The sequence below is a fragment of the Schistocerca nitens genome, chromosome 2, assembly GCF_023898315.1.
Source record: "Schistocerca nitens isolate TAMUIC-IGC-003100 chromosome 2, iqSchNite1.1, whole genome shotgun sequence".
NCBI classification, from domain to species: domain Eukaryota; kingdom Metazoa; phylum Arthropoda; class Insecta; order Orthoptera; family Acrididae; genus Schistocerca; species Schistocerca nitens.
Window position 1 is genome coordinate 876,745,208 of NC_064615.1, and position 21,236 is coordinate 876,766,443.

Consider the following 21,236-nt stretch of genomic DNA (forward strand, 5'->3'; position numbering starts at 1 on the left):
ATTACACAGACCGAAATACGGTGACGTGCGATAGAAGAATGCTGTGTGAAGAGGTGTGGCACTGCACTTTGGCACACTTAAGATCAGATAACATGTCTTACAATTCCTTGGACACTTATGTTTTATGTCTCAGAGTCTTCAGAGAGATGTGCGCTACAAAATGAACGTATTTTTGAAAATTCGATTTTTTTAAAATTTTTGACGTCCTATCTCAAACGCTTAAGGGACGCCCCTATCTACTATTGCCCTGGTTCGGAAATACCGTAGATACGGGTCTGATGCGCAGAGCAGTCCGAGTTGTAACAGGGAAGTGGGTAGTCTCCATGTGACCCGTGTTTACATTTAGTGATTTTGCTGTTTCCTCCTTGTCTACTGCACTCATGCCAAATGAAAACAAAATTGATTTCTTTGGCCAGGAGCTATCGTGTGAATTAAAATACATTCACATAATTACAGAAGGCTAAAATACGTTACTAGTTTCAGATTTTATTTTATTTCCACCTTTCTGACAGTCAAGCATTAATTGCCATGCAGAACAATGAAGTTATTTTTATCGGTTTGCTGAAGAAATTTTCTTTTATTAATCTTTTCCGCTGAGGCAGTCAATATATTTGAAACAAAGGGTTTAATTTCAAACTGTTAGCTAATTTCAACTGTTCGGTGCATTTCAAGTGTACGTTTTCATCTTCTAGCACTTACGGCATTATGCCATAACAATGAACAAGACATGAGATAACAAAGTACTGGTACCCAAGAAAATTTACATCCCGAAACCAGATTGAAAAGCTTAATATCAGGTCGATACCTACTTCACTGGGAATCTGGGACTCATTTAAAAATCAGCTCTTTGATGACGAACCATGTAGAAGAATTTATAGCCCAGAAGATCACACTTTTATGTTGTTATTAAAAAATTTACTGGCACATTTGTGTGATATATCTTAAAATGTAATACGTGCGTAGAAGACCAACATTATATGTGAAAGCTTAGCTTCTCCTGCAGCGTATTGGCCTTAGAGACCAATATTATATGTGAAAGCTTTGTTTTTCCTGTAGCAACAATATATATATATATATATATATATATATATATATATATATATAACAGAGGGAAACATTCCATGTGGATGTCTCAGAGCCACTTCCTCATCCCCTCAAACCCAGAATCCCCCACAGAAGAACCACAAAAGTGCCCCACTTGTGACAGGATACTTTCCGGGACTGGACCAGACTCTGAATGTGGCTCTCCAGCAGGGATACGACTTCCTCAAATCCTGCCCTGAAATGAGATCCATCCTTCATGAAATCCTCCCCACTCCGCCAAGAGTGTCTTTCCGCCGTCCACCTAACCTTCGTAACCTGTTAGTTCATCCCTATGAAATCCCCAAACCACCTTCCCTACCCTCTGGCTCCTATCCTTGTAACCGCCCCCGGTGCAAAACCTGTCCCATGCACCCTCCCACCACCACCTACTCCAGTCCTGTAACCCGGAAGGTGTACACGATCAAAGGCAGAGCCACGTGTGAAAGCACCCACGTGATTTACCAACTGACCTGCCTACACTGTGATGCATTCTATGTGGGAATGACCAGCAACAAACTGTCCATTCGCATGAATGGACACAGGCAGACAGTGTTTGTTGGTAATGAGGATCACCCTGTGGCTAAACATGCCTTGGTGCACAGCCAGCACATCTTGGCACAGTGTTACACCGTCCGGGTTATCTGGATACTTCCCACCAACACCAACCTATCTGAACTCCGGAGATGGGAACTTGCCCTTCAGTATATCCTCTCTTCTCGTTATCCGCCAGGCCTCAATCTCCGCTAATTTCTAGTTGCCGCCACTCATACCTCACCTGTCTCTCAACAACTTCTTTGCCTCTACTCTTCCACCTCGACTGACATCTCTGCCCAAACTCTTTGTCTTTAAATATGTCTGCTTGTGCCTGTATGTGTGGATGGATATGTGTGTGTGTGCGAGTGTATACCTGTCCTTTTTTCCCCCTAAGGTAAGTCTTTCCGCTCCCGGGATTGGAATGACTCCTTACCCTCTCCCTTAAAACCCACATCCTTTCGTCTTTCCCTCTCCTTCCCTCTTTCCTGATGAGGCAACAGTTTGTTGCGAAAGCTTGAATTTTGTGTGTATATTTGTGTTTGTTTGTGTGTCTATCGACCTGCCAGCGCTTTTGTTTGGTAAGTCTCATCATCTTTCTTATTTTATATATAATGGTTTAAATTTATATATATATATATATATATATATATATATATATATATATATAAATTTAAACCATTAACTTTTACTGTTCGCGTGTTCGCATTACTTAACAGTGATGTTGCTATTGGCTGACTACACCACGTGTCCAAAGCTCTGAATATCCACTGTCATCGGCTGGCAAGATCACGTGACATGAGCTATGACTGGCTTACAAATACGAATCGCAATCTCGATTTAAATGCTTTGGAATGTAACATGCGGTGTTTGGTGGAATTCGAATTTATACTTTCGTAATACGAAAATATGCAGTGTACATGTTACTGCACATCAAACATCTTTCCAAAAAGTGTTTCATTTTCTAAAGCGCCGGGAAATTTTACTCCCATGTATAAAACCATAACCATTCAAAGGATTGATAAGTTATACAGTTCCAAGAGAAAATATACTGTCAATTAACAGGGAAAAACTATGTTTCCACCCAGGAGAAAGTGTATTTTTAACCGGGAAATCCGGGAGAAATCTGGGAATTTTTTTTCCTTGTCCATATATACACCCTGTATGTGTCACTTTGTATTGAAAGAGATTCTCTGGATTTGGGTGGCTGTGTGAAGGAGTAAAAACTGTCTGTCTTTTTTGCGAGATGAAGGCAGAGCTTACTATCTGCAGCATCGCCCACAGTACTAATTTGTGGATTTTTGGTACAGCGTCAAAGAGGAGGGTCTGAATCAGAGTCTCTGTCATTTCTGCAACCATTTAGACTGCACATTCCTTAACTTGTGCCACAGGGTGGTGGGGCATTGGATCCTGCTTCATAGATTAGGTGTCCACTACACATAGAAGGCAGCTACAGGGGTAGCGGCGACTGTGAAGTGTGCACTGGGCAGTTTTTTAGGTTACAGGGTCTCCAGCAATTACAAAAAGGGTATAAGTCTGGAAGAGTGCCGGGCAAACGCAAGGAGGGTAGACCTAGCAACAGTTTTTATTGTAGTTGTAAATTTTTGTCACTGCATTGGAAAAGAACCAGAGCTCCAAGCACTAGTAGCAAACACTGAAGCTCAAATCGTTATAGTACTGGAAGCTGCCTGAATCAGAGAAGTTCAGCCAAAATTTTTACAAAGAACCAATCATTGTTTTGAAAGGATAGATTAAATACAGTTGGTGGTGGAGTGTTTATTGCTGTTATGTAAATTACACCACATGCAAGGCACAATTAGTACTTTTTCTGCATGATAGCAATACTGATGTTACTGATGACAGTGCTACTGAAGCAGGGTAAACACTGTTTTCCAAAATGCCTTCGGCAAAGAAGATGAAGTAAATGTTCCGCAATTTGAATCAAGTACAGCTGCTGACATGAGTTACTGAGAATCAGATGTCCTTGGTGTAGCAAAACAGTTTAAACCACATAATAAAGGCAAGTCCTCCAAATCAGATGTATACCAGTTAGTTACCTTTCAGAGTATGCTGATACAATAGCTTTGTACATAACAATTGTATACAATCATTCGCTCAGCAAAAGATCCACACCTAAAGACTGGAAAATTTCACAAGTCAAGAAAGGAAATAGGAGTAATTCACTGAATTCCAGACGCATATCACTAATGTTGATGTTCAATAGGATTTTGGAACATATATGTGGTGGTTATAACTAAACTTTTGTTACTTAAGAGGGCTCTCATGAAAAACGAGTGATTATAGGACAATGAAACTTAGTGGAAACATTTGTAAGGACTTGTGGGAGATAAACAATGAATAAATTATTGAAAGAAATACATGAGAGCATAACATTCGTTAATTGCATACCATGTTTACATTTATGGTTACAAACAGTGCTCAGTTTAGTCATCATCTGCATCAATGACAACCTGGAACTGCACTAGAGATGCCATTTCACTCTTGATGCTCACACATTGTGTCCAGCATTCTCAACCTTGGCAGCAGTAACTTATTCAACAATCTGTGGTGCAATTGGCAGTCGGCCTCTCCCAAGAGCAGTTCCAAAATCGCCATTTAATGCAGACTTCCAAGTCTTGTTGTTCAACCTCAATGCAGAAAAAGGACCTCTCGGTATTCCGTTAATGCATCGATACTGGCACAGGAAGATTTAAGTGTTGGTTTTCCCTTCACACTGTTAGAGATTGGAACTGCAGAGAAATAATATGAAATTGGTTTGTTGAACCCCCTTGCAGGCATTTAATTGTTAATTGCAGAGTAGTCACTTTAAAAATAGATGTATACTTTGTTCACATTTTCTTTAGCACTGGCAGAGAAGGCTGCAGTGAGTGGTGGGTTTTAGTTCCTTCCTGTGCAGTACTGTGACAGGTAGTAGTAGTAAATAAATGGAATCAACTCTACCCTGCAAACTGACTGCTGTGGGAAGTGAGGGGGTGATAGTGATGGCAATCTAACCTAAGACATAGTAACTATATTCTGTTCTTAATTAGAAGAAACAATTGATATAAAACTGACTGTTGGAGGTAATGCCCCCTTAAATATTTTTTTGTAGTCCAATATACCAGAATCATCCTCCAGCAGTTCACTAGAAAATGAGAGGAAACATTGAACAGTTATGGTACTTTATCAAAGGTTGGCAATAACTGAAGCACATTTTTTGCCCAAAAACTTACAGTTTCTGCCGATCCTAGTGTAAGGAACCCAAAAGATTGAGTAAACAAACAAATACTAACTAACTTGATGTGTGTGTGTGTGTGTGTGTGTGTGTGTGTGTGTGTGTGTGTGTGTTTACTGCTGATACTTATTGGTTGTTCATGTTTGCACAGGATTCCCTAACACTGCTGTTGTAGAAGCATATGTCTTTCCTGAGATTGATCATTCGAAAGAAACATTTACGTGGAGCACTCCTGATGTGTCAGCACTGCGAAATTTTGCAAGAGAGAAGTTTGGGTGGACACAGATGAGGACTGATGAAATTCTTTTACCTGTATTGAAGAGACTTGGTGAGAGAAATGTAAGTAAATGGATTCCCGCATTTACAAATTGGTTTCACTAGGAAAACATCATCAATATAAATTTGTGATCGATGTAATTTTATTGAGCCGAACATAAAACGTCTGGAGTGAAAGATCACTGTCATGTACATATAGGTAAGAAACCTAAATTATTGGAGTGGCCGAACGGTTCTAGGCGCTACAGTCTGGAACCGCGCGACCGCTGCGGTCGCAGGTTCGAATCCTGCCACGGGCATGGATGTGTGTGATGTCCTTAGGTTAGTTAGGCTTAAGTAGTTCTAAGTTTTAAGGGACTGATGACCTCAGAAGTTAAGCCCCTTAGTGCTCAGAGCCATTTGAACCATTTTTGAAACCTAAAGTAAAAATTTAGGTAACAGACAACATGAAGTTCTTCTTATTGTGGGCTATATCAGTATATCTTTACTTTAGTTCAGAGCACTTCTCTTTCATCTATTATTCTTGTCACTGTTCTACCTATTTTCACTCTTCTCGTTTTTATTTTCCCCTAGTTTGAAATGTGTACTGATCAAATCTTATACCTCTTGATGACAGAAATTTTATTTTGGCAGATATTATAATTATTTAATTTTTACATTTGTTTTTATAGGTGGGGCTATTATTATAAGTGAGCATCTGACCATAGTTGGAAAGAAGTGTTAACGAATGCAGATATGGTGTTCATAATTTCCTCTGTGGTGCAGAATGGGCTTCTTAATGTAATCATTCATATTGGATTGGAGCTGCTGTCATGGGTGTTAACTTATCCACTGGTCACAGTTGTGGTCTTCACCAGTACCTTTGTACCTTGCTGTAGCCCCACTCCCTATCATTCGTATTGCTATATACTGTTCTGTGGTCATCTCAATATGAACTCTTAATGTAGATAAATACCGACTCAGCGATTGATTGCTGGATGCAGTGTGCCTACACCAAATGTTGTGATACCACTGGAAATAGGCCCTCTTCATGTATTAGTTATTTTGTTGTTATTCTGACATGAATGACATACTGAAGCACACTAAAAGATTTAACACCTTTGCTGTTTTTGCTAATCATAATGTTAAATGCTTAACTAGTGTAGATCTGATTTCAAATCTCATTGGACAGTTTCTTTCTCTGTCTTGTCATGAGAAGTTGCTTCGCATTATGTAGTGAAATATAGGTGCAGAAAATCATTAAAAACAAGTGAGAAACAGATTGTATATAATGTCTTCAAAAGTTTTTAGAAAAAATCTGTTGCTCCTGATTCAGCATGTTCAGAAATAACCTCTGCAAAATATGGAAAACCTTTCCCTATTCAGTTGATAGCACAGGCTATAGAAGCATATCCATTTATAGAGTTAGGACATTTAAAAACTGAACTACGAGTTGACTTTAGACAATAAGGCTTTCAAATCATAAGTGGTGGTTATCTACAGATGGTAGTATTTCCAAATCATGAATGGTACTACCAAAATCTTGTTCAGTTCTTGATTGAAATCACTTTTAGAAACAAGCAAACTTTTGAGAAGTGTTTGCTGGGTACCTATGACTGCTGCTGCTAAGACCAAGGGATGCTTCTCAACTCTGATGAGGATCATGACTTTTTAAGTAGTACAATTAACAAGAGTTGTTAGAGTGCATTGGCAATGCTCTCCATAGAAAAGGACAGTTGTTGACATATTTGCTTCAAAGAAGAATGGAAGACTGCACTGTGTATACATTAATTGCACGTAGGTATGTTTCTGTCATATACAGATGATGTTGACATTATTTTAGGCCAGTTGATTTATTCATAGCTTTATTTTATAGTAAAAGTGTATCTGTTACACATGAACTTCATAGTGATTATTACTGACATTGATAATTTTGAATGTGCATTTGCCAATGCTCATAAATACGAGTTAGTGCTAGATCTGTAAGAGCACATTATTGATAGGTTATTAATCAGAAACAAATAAAGGATACACATGTATGTATATGCAAGAGGCAGAGTGAAGCCTTCTTGCTACATAATGGCAATGTCGACAAGAGATGTTCGCAATGAAAGCACTTTGCACCAAGACTGGGTCAGAGCAAAACACAGCATCAGCATTTTTGGTAAACTGGGCAGCAGGCTTCACCAGAATGTAGTGGGTCAGGGCAGCCAAACAGAGTCACATCACCTTTTTTATGTGATGAAAGAAAGGCTAACACAAATGCAACAAACAGGACCAAGAGCTTTTACTAACCAGTTCTCTACTATAACAAACTTAGCACAGCAGAAGGAAAACAGCTGATACCTCCGTAGTAGAAGCACAATGCAGTCATGACAAATGAAGTCTGGTGAACATCGTCCACTACTTCACTCCATAGATACTCCAGCAGTTTAGTTCATAAGGGAGTCAGTCAGACAGATCGATGGCACATGTGAGATTGGCACTCGATTCACTGACTGCAGCGAAGTGATGTCTGGCATAAATGTGTTGTTGATTTCTTGCACACTATGGTGAACAGCAGCCGCTACTGGGAGACAATGATGATGATGATGATGATGATGATGATGATGTTTGGTTTGTGGGGCACTCAACTGCACAGTTATCAGTGCCTGTACAAATTCCCAATCTTTACTCAGTCCAATCTTGTGACTTCCATGAATGACAATGAAATGATGAGGACAACACAAACACCCACTCATCTCGAGGCAGGTGAAAATCCATGATCCCACTAGGAATCAAACCCAGGACCACATGCTTGGGAAGCAAGAACGCAACCGCAAAACCACAAACTGCGGACATTACTGGGAGAGATAGCTACCTTGCCGTAATCACCAATTGCAGAGTTCAACACCACAGTCTGCCTCTGTCACAGAAGGGAAGACGTAGAGGTCTTTCATAAGTATTGCAGGTGTTCGAGGAGAACTTGTATCACTATTTGTCACAAGTAATGGCAACTCATCCCTATGGTATGTGCATAAGGAAAGCCAACCCTTAGAGAAAGTGCTTCATAGTTCTGTTGACAAAGAATTGTGATTCACTACCACTCCAGGTAACATAAGTAGAAAGCTACCTTCAAACTACCCACGGAATCTGGCCTGATTGAGGAACAGTGGTGGCAGATAACAGCCATCTGCATCAGTTTTTGGATGCTTTCAAATCTAGAGTGGAGAAAAGACAGACAAAAGGGCCTATGGAAGCACACTGTATCAACACTAGAGATCATACACAAATTAGCCAGCATTCATATACGGCATTGCTGGCTACACAAGGGATAATCTAGGAAGAAGTGGAAAAGATGATGCAAGGTGATATCATTGAACTTTCAGAAACTGCTTGGTCTTCTCATGTGTTCCTTGTGAAGGAGGAGGTCAATATGTGGTGTCACCGCCAGACACCACACTTGCTAGGTGGTAGCTTAAATCGGCCGCGGTCCATTAGTACATGTCGGACCCGCGTGTCGCCACTGGCAGTGATCGCAGACCGAGCGCCACCACACGGCAGGTCTCGAGAGACGTACTAGCACTCACCCCAGTTGTACGACGACTTTGCTAGCGACTACACTGACGAAGCCTTTCGCTCATTTGCCGAGCAGATAGAATAGCCTTCAGCTAAGTTAATGGCTACGACCTAGCAAGGCGCCATTAACCATTTGTAACGTTGCATGTACCTCAAGATAGAGTCTCACTTGTATCATCAAGAATGCTGTATACCAAAGGACGATATAAAAGTTAAGTGTTCTAGTAGCTACGTTCTTTTCTTTATCACATTCATTACGAATCCTGTTCCAGACTTAACGCCAGACGGCGTGAGTTGACGCGTGCCCTTTCGGCTACTTCACTGTGGACTGGCTGCCTTAACAGTCCACAACACAATACATGGCATTTCTATGTTGATTACAAACGAATGAACAAAATCGTGAAGAAAGATTTTCAAATAACTTCCGGGAATTCAGCCAGGTAACACTTTCAGCGACCGCCGATATTTCGGCGGGAGAACACCCCGCCATTTTCAAGGCAGACTGCAACGGACAGGCGGCGTCCGTCCGTCCTGTCCGTTGCAGTTTGCCTTGAAAATGGCGGGGTGTTCTCCCGCCGAAATATCGGCGGTCGCTGAAAGTGTTACCTGGCTGAATTCCCGGAAGTTATTTGAAAGTTGTATACGCCAGGAGAAACTCAGGTCTCGCGTGAAGAAAGATGTCTACCCATGGCAGTGCATTGCCGTGCATTGGTGTCATGCTAGACTGTTTAAAAGGAGCAAAATATTTGTAAACTACACGCATAGAGGCAGGCAACTGACAAGCTGAAGTTGACAATACCGAAGGGAAAAGACTGCCTCTGTGAGTTCAAAGAAACACCATTTGGACTGTGTAATGCTCCAAGCCACCTTAAATGGATGACAAGGTTCGCTATATTGATGGTATCATCTCCCCACCACCAAAGACATTTAATATATATCCAAGCCACATGATAACTATGTTGAAATGTGTTCAGACTGCAGGTTTCTGCCTGAATCCTACTCAGAGCCTCTCTGTTTTCCAAGAAATAAAAACTGTAGGGCACTTAGTGCACGACGATACTGCCATTGTGATCCAGAGAAAATAGTGCAATCACTGATTTTCCAATTCCTTGGCATAGTCAAGATTTGAGAAGTGTTCTTGGAATGTGCTTATACTACTAACCATTCATAAAGGACCTAGTGCCAACGCAAATCCTTGGCAAGAACTACTACAGGGATATGGCAAATTTTCCTGGAACAGCGTGCAAGAAAGATCATTCCTTAAGGAGGTGCTAACATATTCTCCAGGTCTAGCATTGTATGCAAGAATGCTAAACATAACTTCACATTGATGCTAACGGTTATGGTATAGGTGCAGTTCTAGAGCAAATTCAGGAATGTGCTGAAAAGATGGTAGCTTATTCTTCCAGGTCTCTCCATGTCTGAGATGGACTACCAAGAAAGTGTACCTTGCAGCTGTTTGAGCCATCAGCAAGTTCCAGTCTTATTTATTTGTCATACCACTCACCATTGTGATGGACCACCATTCCGTATGCTGACTGACTGACTAGCCTGAAGGGTTTGTCAGGTTGACTGGTAAGATGGGTGCTGAGGCTTCAGGAGTACAGTGTCACTGTGGTATGCGAGAGCAGATGCATATACAAGGATGTCAATTTCCATTCAAGGATTCCTATAGCTGAGTACAGCAGGTGGACGTAATGTCAGTCATCACTGCACTAAGTGAAATTATTACTGAATCAAGAGAACATCCAGCACTGCTTAAAACAATAGAATCCTTGGAGGAGGAGGAACCAACTAAAGGAAAAGTCCAGTTAATAAACATAACATTGCATAAAAGGAACTGTGATCTACGAGAGCGGGAATGGTTGTTCCTTCTCCCAGCTCATCTGCAGCAAGCTGTCTTGAAAGTGCTCCTTCATCTTGTCACATGGGATTCGTGAAAACTCTAGACAGAATTAAACACAGGTATCATTGACCAGGCCTTTACCAATCCGTTAAGACACCATGTGAGCCACTTTAAGGAATGCCTATGACAGAAGCAAATGCCGCAATTACTTCTGGGGCATCTAGTACCAATTTCACCTCCAGCAGCACCGTTCCACTGAATTGGAATTGACATCTTGGCAAGATTCCTGAGTCAACAAACAAGAATTGATGGATAATAGTATTCACTGACTATCTCACCCAGTAAGCCGTCACTAAAACTGTACTGACTGCCGAAGCTCCAGAAATCGCAAAACTTGTTGTACAAGACATCACTTTGAAACACGGGACACCCTATATGGCGTATTTGTCAAGTCAAGACTAGTATCAGATGTAATTTCACTTTGTGATGTCACCTACAGGATGGCAAGTACCTACCAGTCACAGAGGAATGGCAGATTTGGTCTCAGTGTATGGAGTTGTCAAACAGAGAGATTGCGATACAATACAATGAAGCATGACACTACAGGCTTCACACCCATCTTTCTGCTCCAAGATTGCTAGGCTGAAATGACAATGGATATACTGTTCCTGTTTCAACCAAATGATACTCAGGGTGACTATGTGAAGCATCTCAACATCAAGCCTAAAGGAGCAAGCCATCTGGCTTGAATAAGGACCATGGACACTGGGAGACAGACCAAGAGTGCTGTAATGCCAAGCACCGGCCAGTGAGATACAGCCCCGGAGACTTGGTGTGGTTTTTTATGGAACTGCCGGAAAAGTTACTGAATCGCTAGCGTGGGCCGTAACTTATCTTTCATCATTGTCGGATTCCACATATGAAGTTGAGGGCTGTGACCTTTCATGAAGAAGATAAAAGTGCAGAGACGTCAGCTGTGTCCTCTGTATGAAGCCCTGCTGCAGTACTGAAACAGCAATCAAAAGTGGTGGTTGTACAAGGAAACTGAAAATCCATCCAGTTACAGAGAAGCTTCAATGGGAGCGGCTAGCTCCGATGCTCATCATGGTGAAGAGAATGTGACATCATCACCAGAAGGCAAGAATCCATCTTTGCTGCCATACTGATAACCATTGAAAAGATCTATATCCAGGGTGTTGTAGTTGGCTCCAGCAAGAGCTTTTGTGGTAAGGGGTCACTGTTTCTCCAGGTGAGGAAGCAATAATACTAACTGTGGTGCATGCAATGTGGTGTAGTGGTTAGGATCACTGGCTGGTGTAGTGTGGGTCATCAGTTCAGTTCCAAGTATCAGCAGTTACGGTTTTAGTATTTGTCATTTGTAGAAAGTTCTTGAAATTTCTTACATTTATAATGTTTGAGAAGTCCAGGTTGGAATCAACACTATTACGAAATGGATAGGTTGCTACTAATTATGCAGATTATAAACTGAGCTACTGACAGCCACAATGAAATACTATTGCATATAAATTTTCAGCCAGAGCCTTCTTCAGAAAAGAAAAAAAGGCCTACTCATTCACGTAAGCAAGCAAACCTCATACATACAACTGCTATCTGCTATCTCTGGCTATTCCGGCCAGAAGAATACAACAGAAACACGTCAAATGGGAGTAACAATCCAGAATGGTGTGGGAAAGGGGGTGGGTTAACAGGGTACAGATGGGGAAAGAGAAATCAGCACTGCCTGGTGGACTGTGCAGGTACTAAAGGGGGCAGGTCAGGGCTGTCAGGTGCAGTGTCGGGAGGCTGTGAGTGAGAGAAAGGAGGGGAAAACAGGGAGTGGAAAGGAGAGGAGCAGAAAAGGGGAGAAGTGTGCACTGGGAGAGACAAGTTCACAGTAAGGATGAGGGGAGGCAAATTATGAGAAGATGACAGGACAGAGGGGGTGGAAACAGTTGGGTGGATGGTATAGGAACATAAGGTTACCATAGATTGAGGTCAGGATCATTTCCAGTGCTGAGAATGTCTTGTAAGGATAACTCCCATCTGTGCAGTTCAGAACAGCTAGTCATGGAAGGGAGGATTCAGATGGCCCAGGTTTTCAAGCAGCCATTGAAATCAAGCATGTTATGTTCAGCTGCATGTTGTATCACAGGGTGGTTCACTTTGCTTTCAGCCACAGTTTGGCGGTGGCCATTCATTTGGTAGACAACTAGTTAGTAGTCATACGAGTATAGAAAGCTGTTCAGTGATTACAGCAGAGCTGGTGTATGACATGGCCGCTTTCGCAGGTGGCCCGGCCTCTGATGAGATAGGACAAGCCTGTGACAGGACTGACATAGAAAGTGCTGGGTGGGTGGATTGGGCAGCTCTGCCATGGGAATATGATCCTCGTGGCAAGGGGTTGGGAATGGGAGTAGGTTAGGGATGGACAAGGATGTTGCGGAGGTTGGGTGGGTGACAGGACCCTACTTTAGGAGGGTGGGAAGAATCTTGGGTAGGATGTACTTAATGTCAGGGCATGATGATAGATAAGCAAAGCCCTGACAAAGGGTTCAGTTCTTTCAGTCAGGGGTGGTATTGGGTGATGAAGGGGCACTCCTTTGTAGCCGGTTCTTGTACGAGTAATGGGAGGGTTGGAGGTGTGTGGGGATATGGAATGGGAAATCTGTTTGTGGACTAGGTGTGGGGGTAGTGCCTGTCTGTGAAGGCATGCAAGGTTGCAGGCTGGGTTGAAAAGGACCAAGTAAAGTGGACAACAGAGAATGTGTTGATGTTGTGAAGGGATGAGGGTAAGGTGTCTTGGCCCTGAGTCCAGATCATGAAGTATTATCAAAGAATCTGAACCCGACCAGGGGTTTGGGAGGCTAGGAAAGTTTCCTATTGATGGCCTTCAAACAGATTGGCATATGAGGGCGCAATGCAGGTGCCCATGACTGTGCCACAGATTTGTTTGTAAATGTTCCCTTCAGAGGATAATTAGTCGTGTTTTAGGATAAAATTAGTAAGGTGTAATACAAATGATGTAGTGTGTTTAGAGTCTGAAGGACATTGGTAGAGGTAATATTCAGTAACAGCAAAAGGTTGGGCATGAGGGGTGTTGATGTATTGGGAAGTGCCATCAGAAGTGATGAGTAGGTCCAGGAGGCAAAGTAGTGATGGTGGTGGAGGGTCATTGCAGGAAGTGGTTGGTAGCTTTGATATGAGAGGCTGGACTTTGGATGATACATTGGAGGTATTGGTCAGTGAGTGCTGAAATTCTTTCAGTGGGGGCACAATAACCAGCTACCATACAATGTCCAGGATTGTTGGGTTTGTGGATTTTGAGAAGCATGTGCGAGGGAGAACCCATTTAAAAAAATTAAAAAAAAATAAAAAAAAAAAAACAGACTGAAAGGGCACTGCCATTCATAGATATAGTACAGAGTTTGCCTGCTTGGTGGGTTTGGTACAGATCTCTGTTAAACAACTGTGCAGACAGCATCTACATCTACATCTACATGGATACTCTGCAAATCACATTTAAGTGCCTGGCAGAGGCAGCGTCTAGGTAAATGTGTGAGCTTAGTGTTGTGTTTCTCTGATTCTTGGCATGTTCTGCTTGAAAGTCAGTATGGCAACATTAAAAATATGGACAGTGTGTGTAAAATTTTTGTTTCCTACTTTACAAAATCAGCAATGGAGACTCACCAACTGCTTAAACAGGCTTTCCAGGAGGAAACTCACAAGTTTTCAATTGTTTCTGGCTCTCAACATTGTGAGATGATGGTTGAAGACTGACCTTGTTCTGGATACCCTTCAACATCGCAAAATGAGGAAAACATTGAAAAAATCAGCATCAATAAGGATCGTTATTTCATGATCGACCAAATTTCAACAGAGGCAGGCACGAGTTGGAGCTTGTGCCAGGCTTGAGTGAGGATTTACACATGTTGCTACAAAATTGGTTCCACGTCTTCTCACACGGAACAAAAAAATATGCGCATGAATGTGTGCTGGGACTTGGAAACAGAGATTGAAAGTGATCCAAACTTTTTGAGCAAAGACATTACAGGTGATGAGAGTTGGTGTTACGGGTGTGGCCCAGAAACCAAGCAAGCACCAAGATAGTGGAGGACTCCCAAGTCTCCCAGACCAGAAAAAGCAAAGCAAGTGAGGTCGACTGTGAAGACGATAATCATTGTCTTTTTTTATGTTTGTGGATTTGTGCATCGTGAATTTGTAATCTCTGGCCAGACTGTTAACCAGCTGTTTCATTTTGAAGTTTTAAGATGTCTGCAAGATGATGTGCGGAGGAAACATCCAGGACTTTGGTGGTCAGGTGATTGGTTCCTTCATCACAACACCATCCGTGCACACACGGCCTTATAAGTGATGCAGTATTTGGCATCTCAGGCATTGTTTGCAATTCCCCACCCTCCATATTTGCTGGACCTAGCCCTGTGTGACTTTTTACTATTCCGCAAAAGATAAAAACTCAAAAAGGGAAGCGTTATGGTGATGTGGAGGCGGTAGAAACAGCTTTGCATAGGGCACTGGATGATATCAAAGTTGAAGAGTTCCAGGCATACTTCAGACAGTGGGAAAAAGACTTGACAAGTAATCCGCATCTAATGGAAAGTAATTAGAAAGTGATCCCTCCACCCTCATAGAAGGTGGTTTGTGGGGCGAGGATGGAAGTGGACTCAGGAGAGAGCTGGGAAGGGCCTAAGGCTTTAAGCAGGGACTAGAGGTTAAGTTTGATTTCTGGGATGGGGTCACTCTGGCAGACTTTATAGGTGGAGGAGTCAGACAGTTGGCAAAATCCTTCCTCTAGGTAGTCACTGCAGTTCGTAAAATAGGTTGAACCTTTGTCTTCAGGTAGAATGATAAGGTCAGCATCTGTTTCGAGGCTGTGTATGGCTGCCCTTTGTTCTGCTGGAAGGTGGATGTTCTTAGGAAGCGACCTTGGGAAGGATGGTGAGGCCAGTTGAAACTAAGGAATTCCTGAAAAATAACCAGGGTATGGTTAGGTAGGAGATGGGTAATTTCGGTTGGACAGTGATATGAATGGGAAGAGAACAGTGTTCAGTGTAGGAATTAGGTTGGATTTTGTTGGAGTGGTTGATGGCCAAGAAGTGTTTCCATTGCAGGGATGTGGGGAAGGAGAGTAGCTCTTTGACAAGTCCAACATAGTTAAATTTGGTTGAAGGGCTGAAGTAGAGATCTTTGGATAGTAACGAAACTTCTGCGGAAATCTGAACTCCAACTGTTGGTATTAACTGTCACTTCCTTTACTGTATCTTATACAATTCCCTTCCATTTGCAATGTCTGATTTCTATAGCCCCCCCCTCCCATACGTCCCCCCCCCCCCCTCCCACACACACACACCAATGATATTGGCCACGGACTCCCAGCCCGGAAATTTTAACTGAAGCTTGATTTTTGGTTGCAAATATTCTGGTTTGTTAGCCCCTTATTGCCATCATAAGTGTAGAAGTTGGATAACAGGTTATGCTGCAGTGTGTTGGTGCTGGCGTTGTACTATTGGTCTTCACAGTAGATTCAGTTTTAAGGTAGTGCATATATTTTCTGTAGGAATATATATATAAGGACTGCTTAGTCTATAATAAAACACATACATAATATTGGACCATAGCTTTAAATTTTTTATTTGAATGTAACAGAACATGTACAGATACTAAGCCATTGCCTTAAAAGTTTTCTTTTTTTAACTTTACAGGTACAGAAGACAATTGAAAATTATTTCAAAAGTAAACCAATTTTCCGTCTTGTGGAAGGGAAACTAAGTAAAAGAGTGCAGAAAGCTGTAGATCGTATTGACAGAGGTGAAACTTCTTCTGAAACGGACGAAGAGCCCAGGCCAAAGCGTAAACAAACCTCTGAAAAATCTGCCAGAGTGAACAACAAAAAAAAGAAGTCAATTAAAGAGGCAACTACAGTTACAGAGCAGCCAGGAATTTCTTCTGAAGGAGCACAGGCGGTAGATGACAGTGTTAAAATCATTGCTAATCAGAAAAGTGCATGTGTCCGTCGTGTTAGAAAGACAAATGTTCATCCTTATAAGCAATCAGGAGAGTTCATATTGCAGAGAGAGAAGGCAAAAATAGATTCCCTCAAAACAAAACTGAAGGCTATAGAAATATATCGTATGTCAAAGATAGAAAATAAAAAAAAGTCAGCCCGTAGTAAGCCAAAAGAACTGAAGGAGGCAAATCTCTCGGAAAGCAGCAGTGATGAATAACACATTTACAGCTAATTGGTTTTTCTTTCAAAGAGCAAAATTTCTACTGCAACCAGACACTACTGAAGTGTTTAGATGTGGATAATATGTTTTGAGCTCTCAGTCATTCACTGCTATTATTTAACATTTTCTATCTTTTATGTGAGTATTTAATAATTCTTTAATACTGTTGTTGCATTATTTCACAATGGTGGACAGAGTTGTTGGATACTACCCTCATCCATTTGTTCACTAAGAAAAATTGACCAGAAAAATATATACAGTTAATTTTTGGATGTTAATATTTACAGTTAATTTTTGGATTTCACTGAGTTAGTCCTCAGTTCCATGAGATTTTCATTTTATCATGAAACATAATTGAGAAAAGTGTGCCAGGACACCATTCAGCAAATCTGCTGACTGTTAAAAATTGTGTGTGCAAACAACCATTCAGAGCTGTCAATCAAGTATTTAAAAGAAAAAAAAGGGAAAGGAAGACAGTCAGCATAAAAGGCAGCAGTTGCCAGTTGAATTTTTATTAAAATTTTCAGCTTGGATTACAAATCCTTTCTTTTCTTCTGAAAAATAAAAATATCCAATGTCTACACAGAACAAAGCAATAAAAGTAAAAATGGTGTTACATGTTTTATTTGAACTAAGTAACATGTAAATAAATAAATGTTTTATTGTTGATAGTGTTATATTTTAAAAGAAATGTCTTTTCATCTCAGCTACAGACTCCTCAATATGATTTCAGGTAGTTATTTGGTTCTTCTTTCTGTGAAAAGTCACATTCTTCTATTTTTTGTATTAGGTATCCATCTTCATTGTTTGCTTTTATTGATCATCATAATATTGTTGTACTAATTTTGATGTTGAATATCAGTATTCGCATGCATTTGTATTTTCTTATTGTACATATATTTCCAAGTATTTTGAAAATTTATATTTTCTTTTGTACATGTTGCGTATACTTCTGTGATAAAAAGTACAAAATGAATTATGTTAAAATTGTGTCAGTATTTTTTTAAACAATGTTGTTAGTAAACGTATATTCTGGTTTATTTCTTGCCTACCTGCCTAATGGAAACTGAAGGAATTGATGGAGCCTGTCCAAGCACTTGGTATTGTTAAATGAAATGGGGCAAATAAACTGTGGTAGTTATCCATGTCGCCATATGTGATCATATTGAAGCTTTTTGGAGAGTATAATTGCTACAGAAATTTCTGTGATCTTCAAAACTTACTTCAGCACGTAGAATAAGAGTACAGATTGTTTGTGCCTCATAAAAATTAAAGTATATCAGAAATTACTTGAGGATAAAAGTGTCCAACACTACATTCCTGACACAAAGAAACTCAGGATAATGTACTGTGGCTGTAGAAAGGAAACAAACCTGAAGGCAGTATTATGGAAAGAGCGATGAAACAGGAGACATGATATTATGTGAAGAGAATATTTTTTTGTTTGTGTTCTACAGCTGTAATATACTTTAGGTACTGGTATGACATTACATAACACCGTAAGCCACTGTTCAATTTAATCGTGAATGTGTGACTGGTATCTGTCAAAAACCATCATCTAGCATCTGTTGTGAAACATCTCTGATAGAGGGAAATTTCATGTAAAACGGCTGTGTCATCATACACATCAAAAATATAATATTTTTAAATCATGTTTAGTCATGTAGAGGTGTATGCTCCTTACTGTATGTATATTGCAAGTTTTTTACTAGATTTATTGTATGGGTCAATATTTTGTCATCAACAGCTGATTTCTTGGTCTTCAGTTTCTGTACATCTTCGCCAGTCAATCTTCTGTGACTTTTTGCAAGAACATGGTTCTGCATGTTTTTTGGTACTTTAGTAACCTTCTTTTTTGGACTATTTCTTTCCAGTTTTTTAAGTTTTCTACCAGAGTCATATAATTATCATTGAGTATGTTTGCTGTTTCTCTACAATCTGTAACCACCAAGTTGTCTATTTTCATTGACTTTATCTTTGTGTGGTCCATCTTTTTTCTTTCTTTCAGCATCAGTTACATTCCAATCTTTTTTTGTCTTTTTTTTTTTTTTTTTTTTTTTTTTTTTTTTTTACAATATTTCAACTGGACACCTGCCAGTCATCTTCAGGTGAGCCATCGAAGACTGATGAAGACGTTCTGTGCTCCGCCTTATGTAGCATGCTGATGGTACTGCCAGGTATGCGTCAGAGTCTCACTGACAGAAGGACCACACTTCCTGGCGGCAGTGCCCTCGCTGGTGGAACTGCAACGATCAGCTGTACTCGGTGTTGCCACTTGCGGCAGTTATTGGAGTATTTTGACGTCTTCGTGCAAATCTGTGAGATGATGGGATTCCACACATTATCCAGCTGGTAGCCACTGTTACGGTTCATTAGTTTTTCCGCTATGTGTGTTTCAATGGATTCTTTTATAATGGAGTCCCAAAAAGATGTTGCTGTGGCCAATATTAATGTTCTGTTGTAGTCTATTGAATGTCCATTGGAGATACAATGTTCCGCAACTGCAGACTTGCTGGGTTGCAGAATGTGAGTGCAGCATTTGTGTTCTATGCAACATTCTTCCACTGTGCGTGTTGTTTGTCCTATATAGGCCATACCACACTGGCAAGGTGTTTTGTAAATTCCCGCCTTCTGCAATAACAAATTATCTTTCACCTGAAAATTGTTGAGGATTCTCGCTGTTTTGAAGGAAATATTTCCAACGAAGGGAAGAAAAGCTAGGGACTTTGATGGCGCTTTCTCATCTTAATCCACTTCCGGGTTCTCGGTTTTAGCTGAGGATGCCCTGTTAATTTGCGAGGTCGAGTTTCCATTGTCTCTGAACACTGTCCTTAAATGTGAAAGCTCTTTAGGAATATTATCTGCATCCAACACTGTATGGGCCCTGTGTACAAGGGTTTTAAGCACACTCATGATTTGGGATGGATGATGGCAACTTGAGGAGTGGAACTACAAATCAGTGTGATTAGGCTTATGGTAAATAGAATGTCCCACAGAGCCGACACACTTCCGTCTAACCAAAACATCCAGGAATCCCCCATCAGACCATATTAGTTTTCCTGGCTCCCAATGATTTAGCAAATGTCTGTAAACATTTTCCCAGGTGTTAAAAACCCATCCCTATTTAAATGCATACCCTTCTTTACGAGGCAGTTTTCATAGAAACTGTGTGGGCCTATGAAAACTGCTCTAAGATGGACATTGTTCTTTAATGGCACATTTTGTTTTGAACATGTATTTGTCACTTACTGACATCCTTTTTATTATTCTGCAAAGTATAAGCAGGGATCCCGCATGTACATTTCTTGCCACTTATGTAAAATGAGGATATTTGTTTCAGTTTAATACATTAAATGTATTTCATCCCTTAAGTGCATGCATATGTCAACAGGTAACTTTTGTTGGTGTTAACAGTGATCTTTGTAATGTGTACATATTTTTCTACCAGTTTGTCTAATGTAACAATTATTGCAATGCACTTTATATACAGCTGATTGGTGACAGTAGCATATTAGATCAGATTCATGTCTTATGTTGGACTGGATAGTATTTTCAGTATGAAAAACGATTTTTACTCCTGTTTTACAAAAGCTGTAGTGAACTTTATTAGATGTGGACCAGACTGCATATTTTGGTTCCTGTTTTCTCACTTCCATTATTAATGCAATTTTTTAATACTAATGTTATAGTTTTTATTTTTCTTATCTCTATAGATTTCATTTATGATCTCAGGATTGTATCCTGTTTACAAGCCTACGGGTCTCAATGTATTCAGTTTTATTTCAGTGTGTCTACTGCATGTCACAGGATGACATGAGGTTTCGCAGATTATCGCATCAGATGTGCCTCAGTTTCCAGAAAACATGAATTGTTTGAGTCATGTATTCATGATGGATAGTAACATCTAAAAAGTTTATACACTTTTCTTTTTCATATTTAATGTTGAATGGTATGTTTTTGTACAGTTTTTGAGAATTTTTGAGAAAGTGTGGATGCCGCCTGTTTTGTTCCACTGAACAAAATAAGCACCTGTAGCATTGCATTCTGTCCCCACAAACGCTAGTGTACAGTGGTATATAAACATTTCATGTAGCTAGTGTTTGTTGTTATAATTACTCTTTGACATGGGTGATATAAACAATTCCATGCCTCTAACAGTTAATTGTTCGGCCTTCCACACTTGGAAGCTATCCTGTATAGATGTGTTTTATGTGGAAATAAATGTTCAATTCTAGCAGACACCACTTATTTGGTGACTCCGACGATAACATAACAATACGACCGCATCGGCTTCAACGTTCTGCACCACATCATAACATGAATGTTCCTTACTTCCGTGTCAGCCACACCACTCTCGTTCTCGCACGAACACGGACAACCTGTCAATCACCGCAGATCCAGCTACAAGCAGCACAGTTAACAGGGTTACAATTAAACCCCCGCCTTTCTGGCAACATAACCCGGTGTTGTGGTTTGCGCAGCT

At 40.6% G+C, this 21,236-nt stretch overlaps 1 protein-coding gene across 2 annotated transcripts in view; it reads left to right on the forward strand.

The window, feature by feature from the left end:
* LOC126237169 (DNA excision repair protein ERCC-5 homolog) overlaps positions 1-18,620 on the forward strand; it is a 96,116-nt gene extending 77,496 nt beyond the window's left edge. For both annotated transcript variants that reach the window (XM_049947027.1, XM_049947026.1), the window contains exons 11-12: positions 5,001-5,188; positions 16,229-18,620. In XM_049947027.1, coding sequence (XP_049802984.1) covers positions 5,001-5,188; positions 16,229-16,750 — 710 coding nt within the window. In that variant the 3' untranslated portion in view covers positions 16,751-18,620. The remainder of the gene's footprint in view (positions 1-5,000; positions 5,189-16,228) is intronic.
* Positions 18,621-21,236: the final 2,616 nt, after the last annotated feature.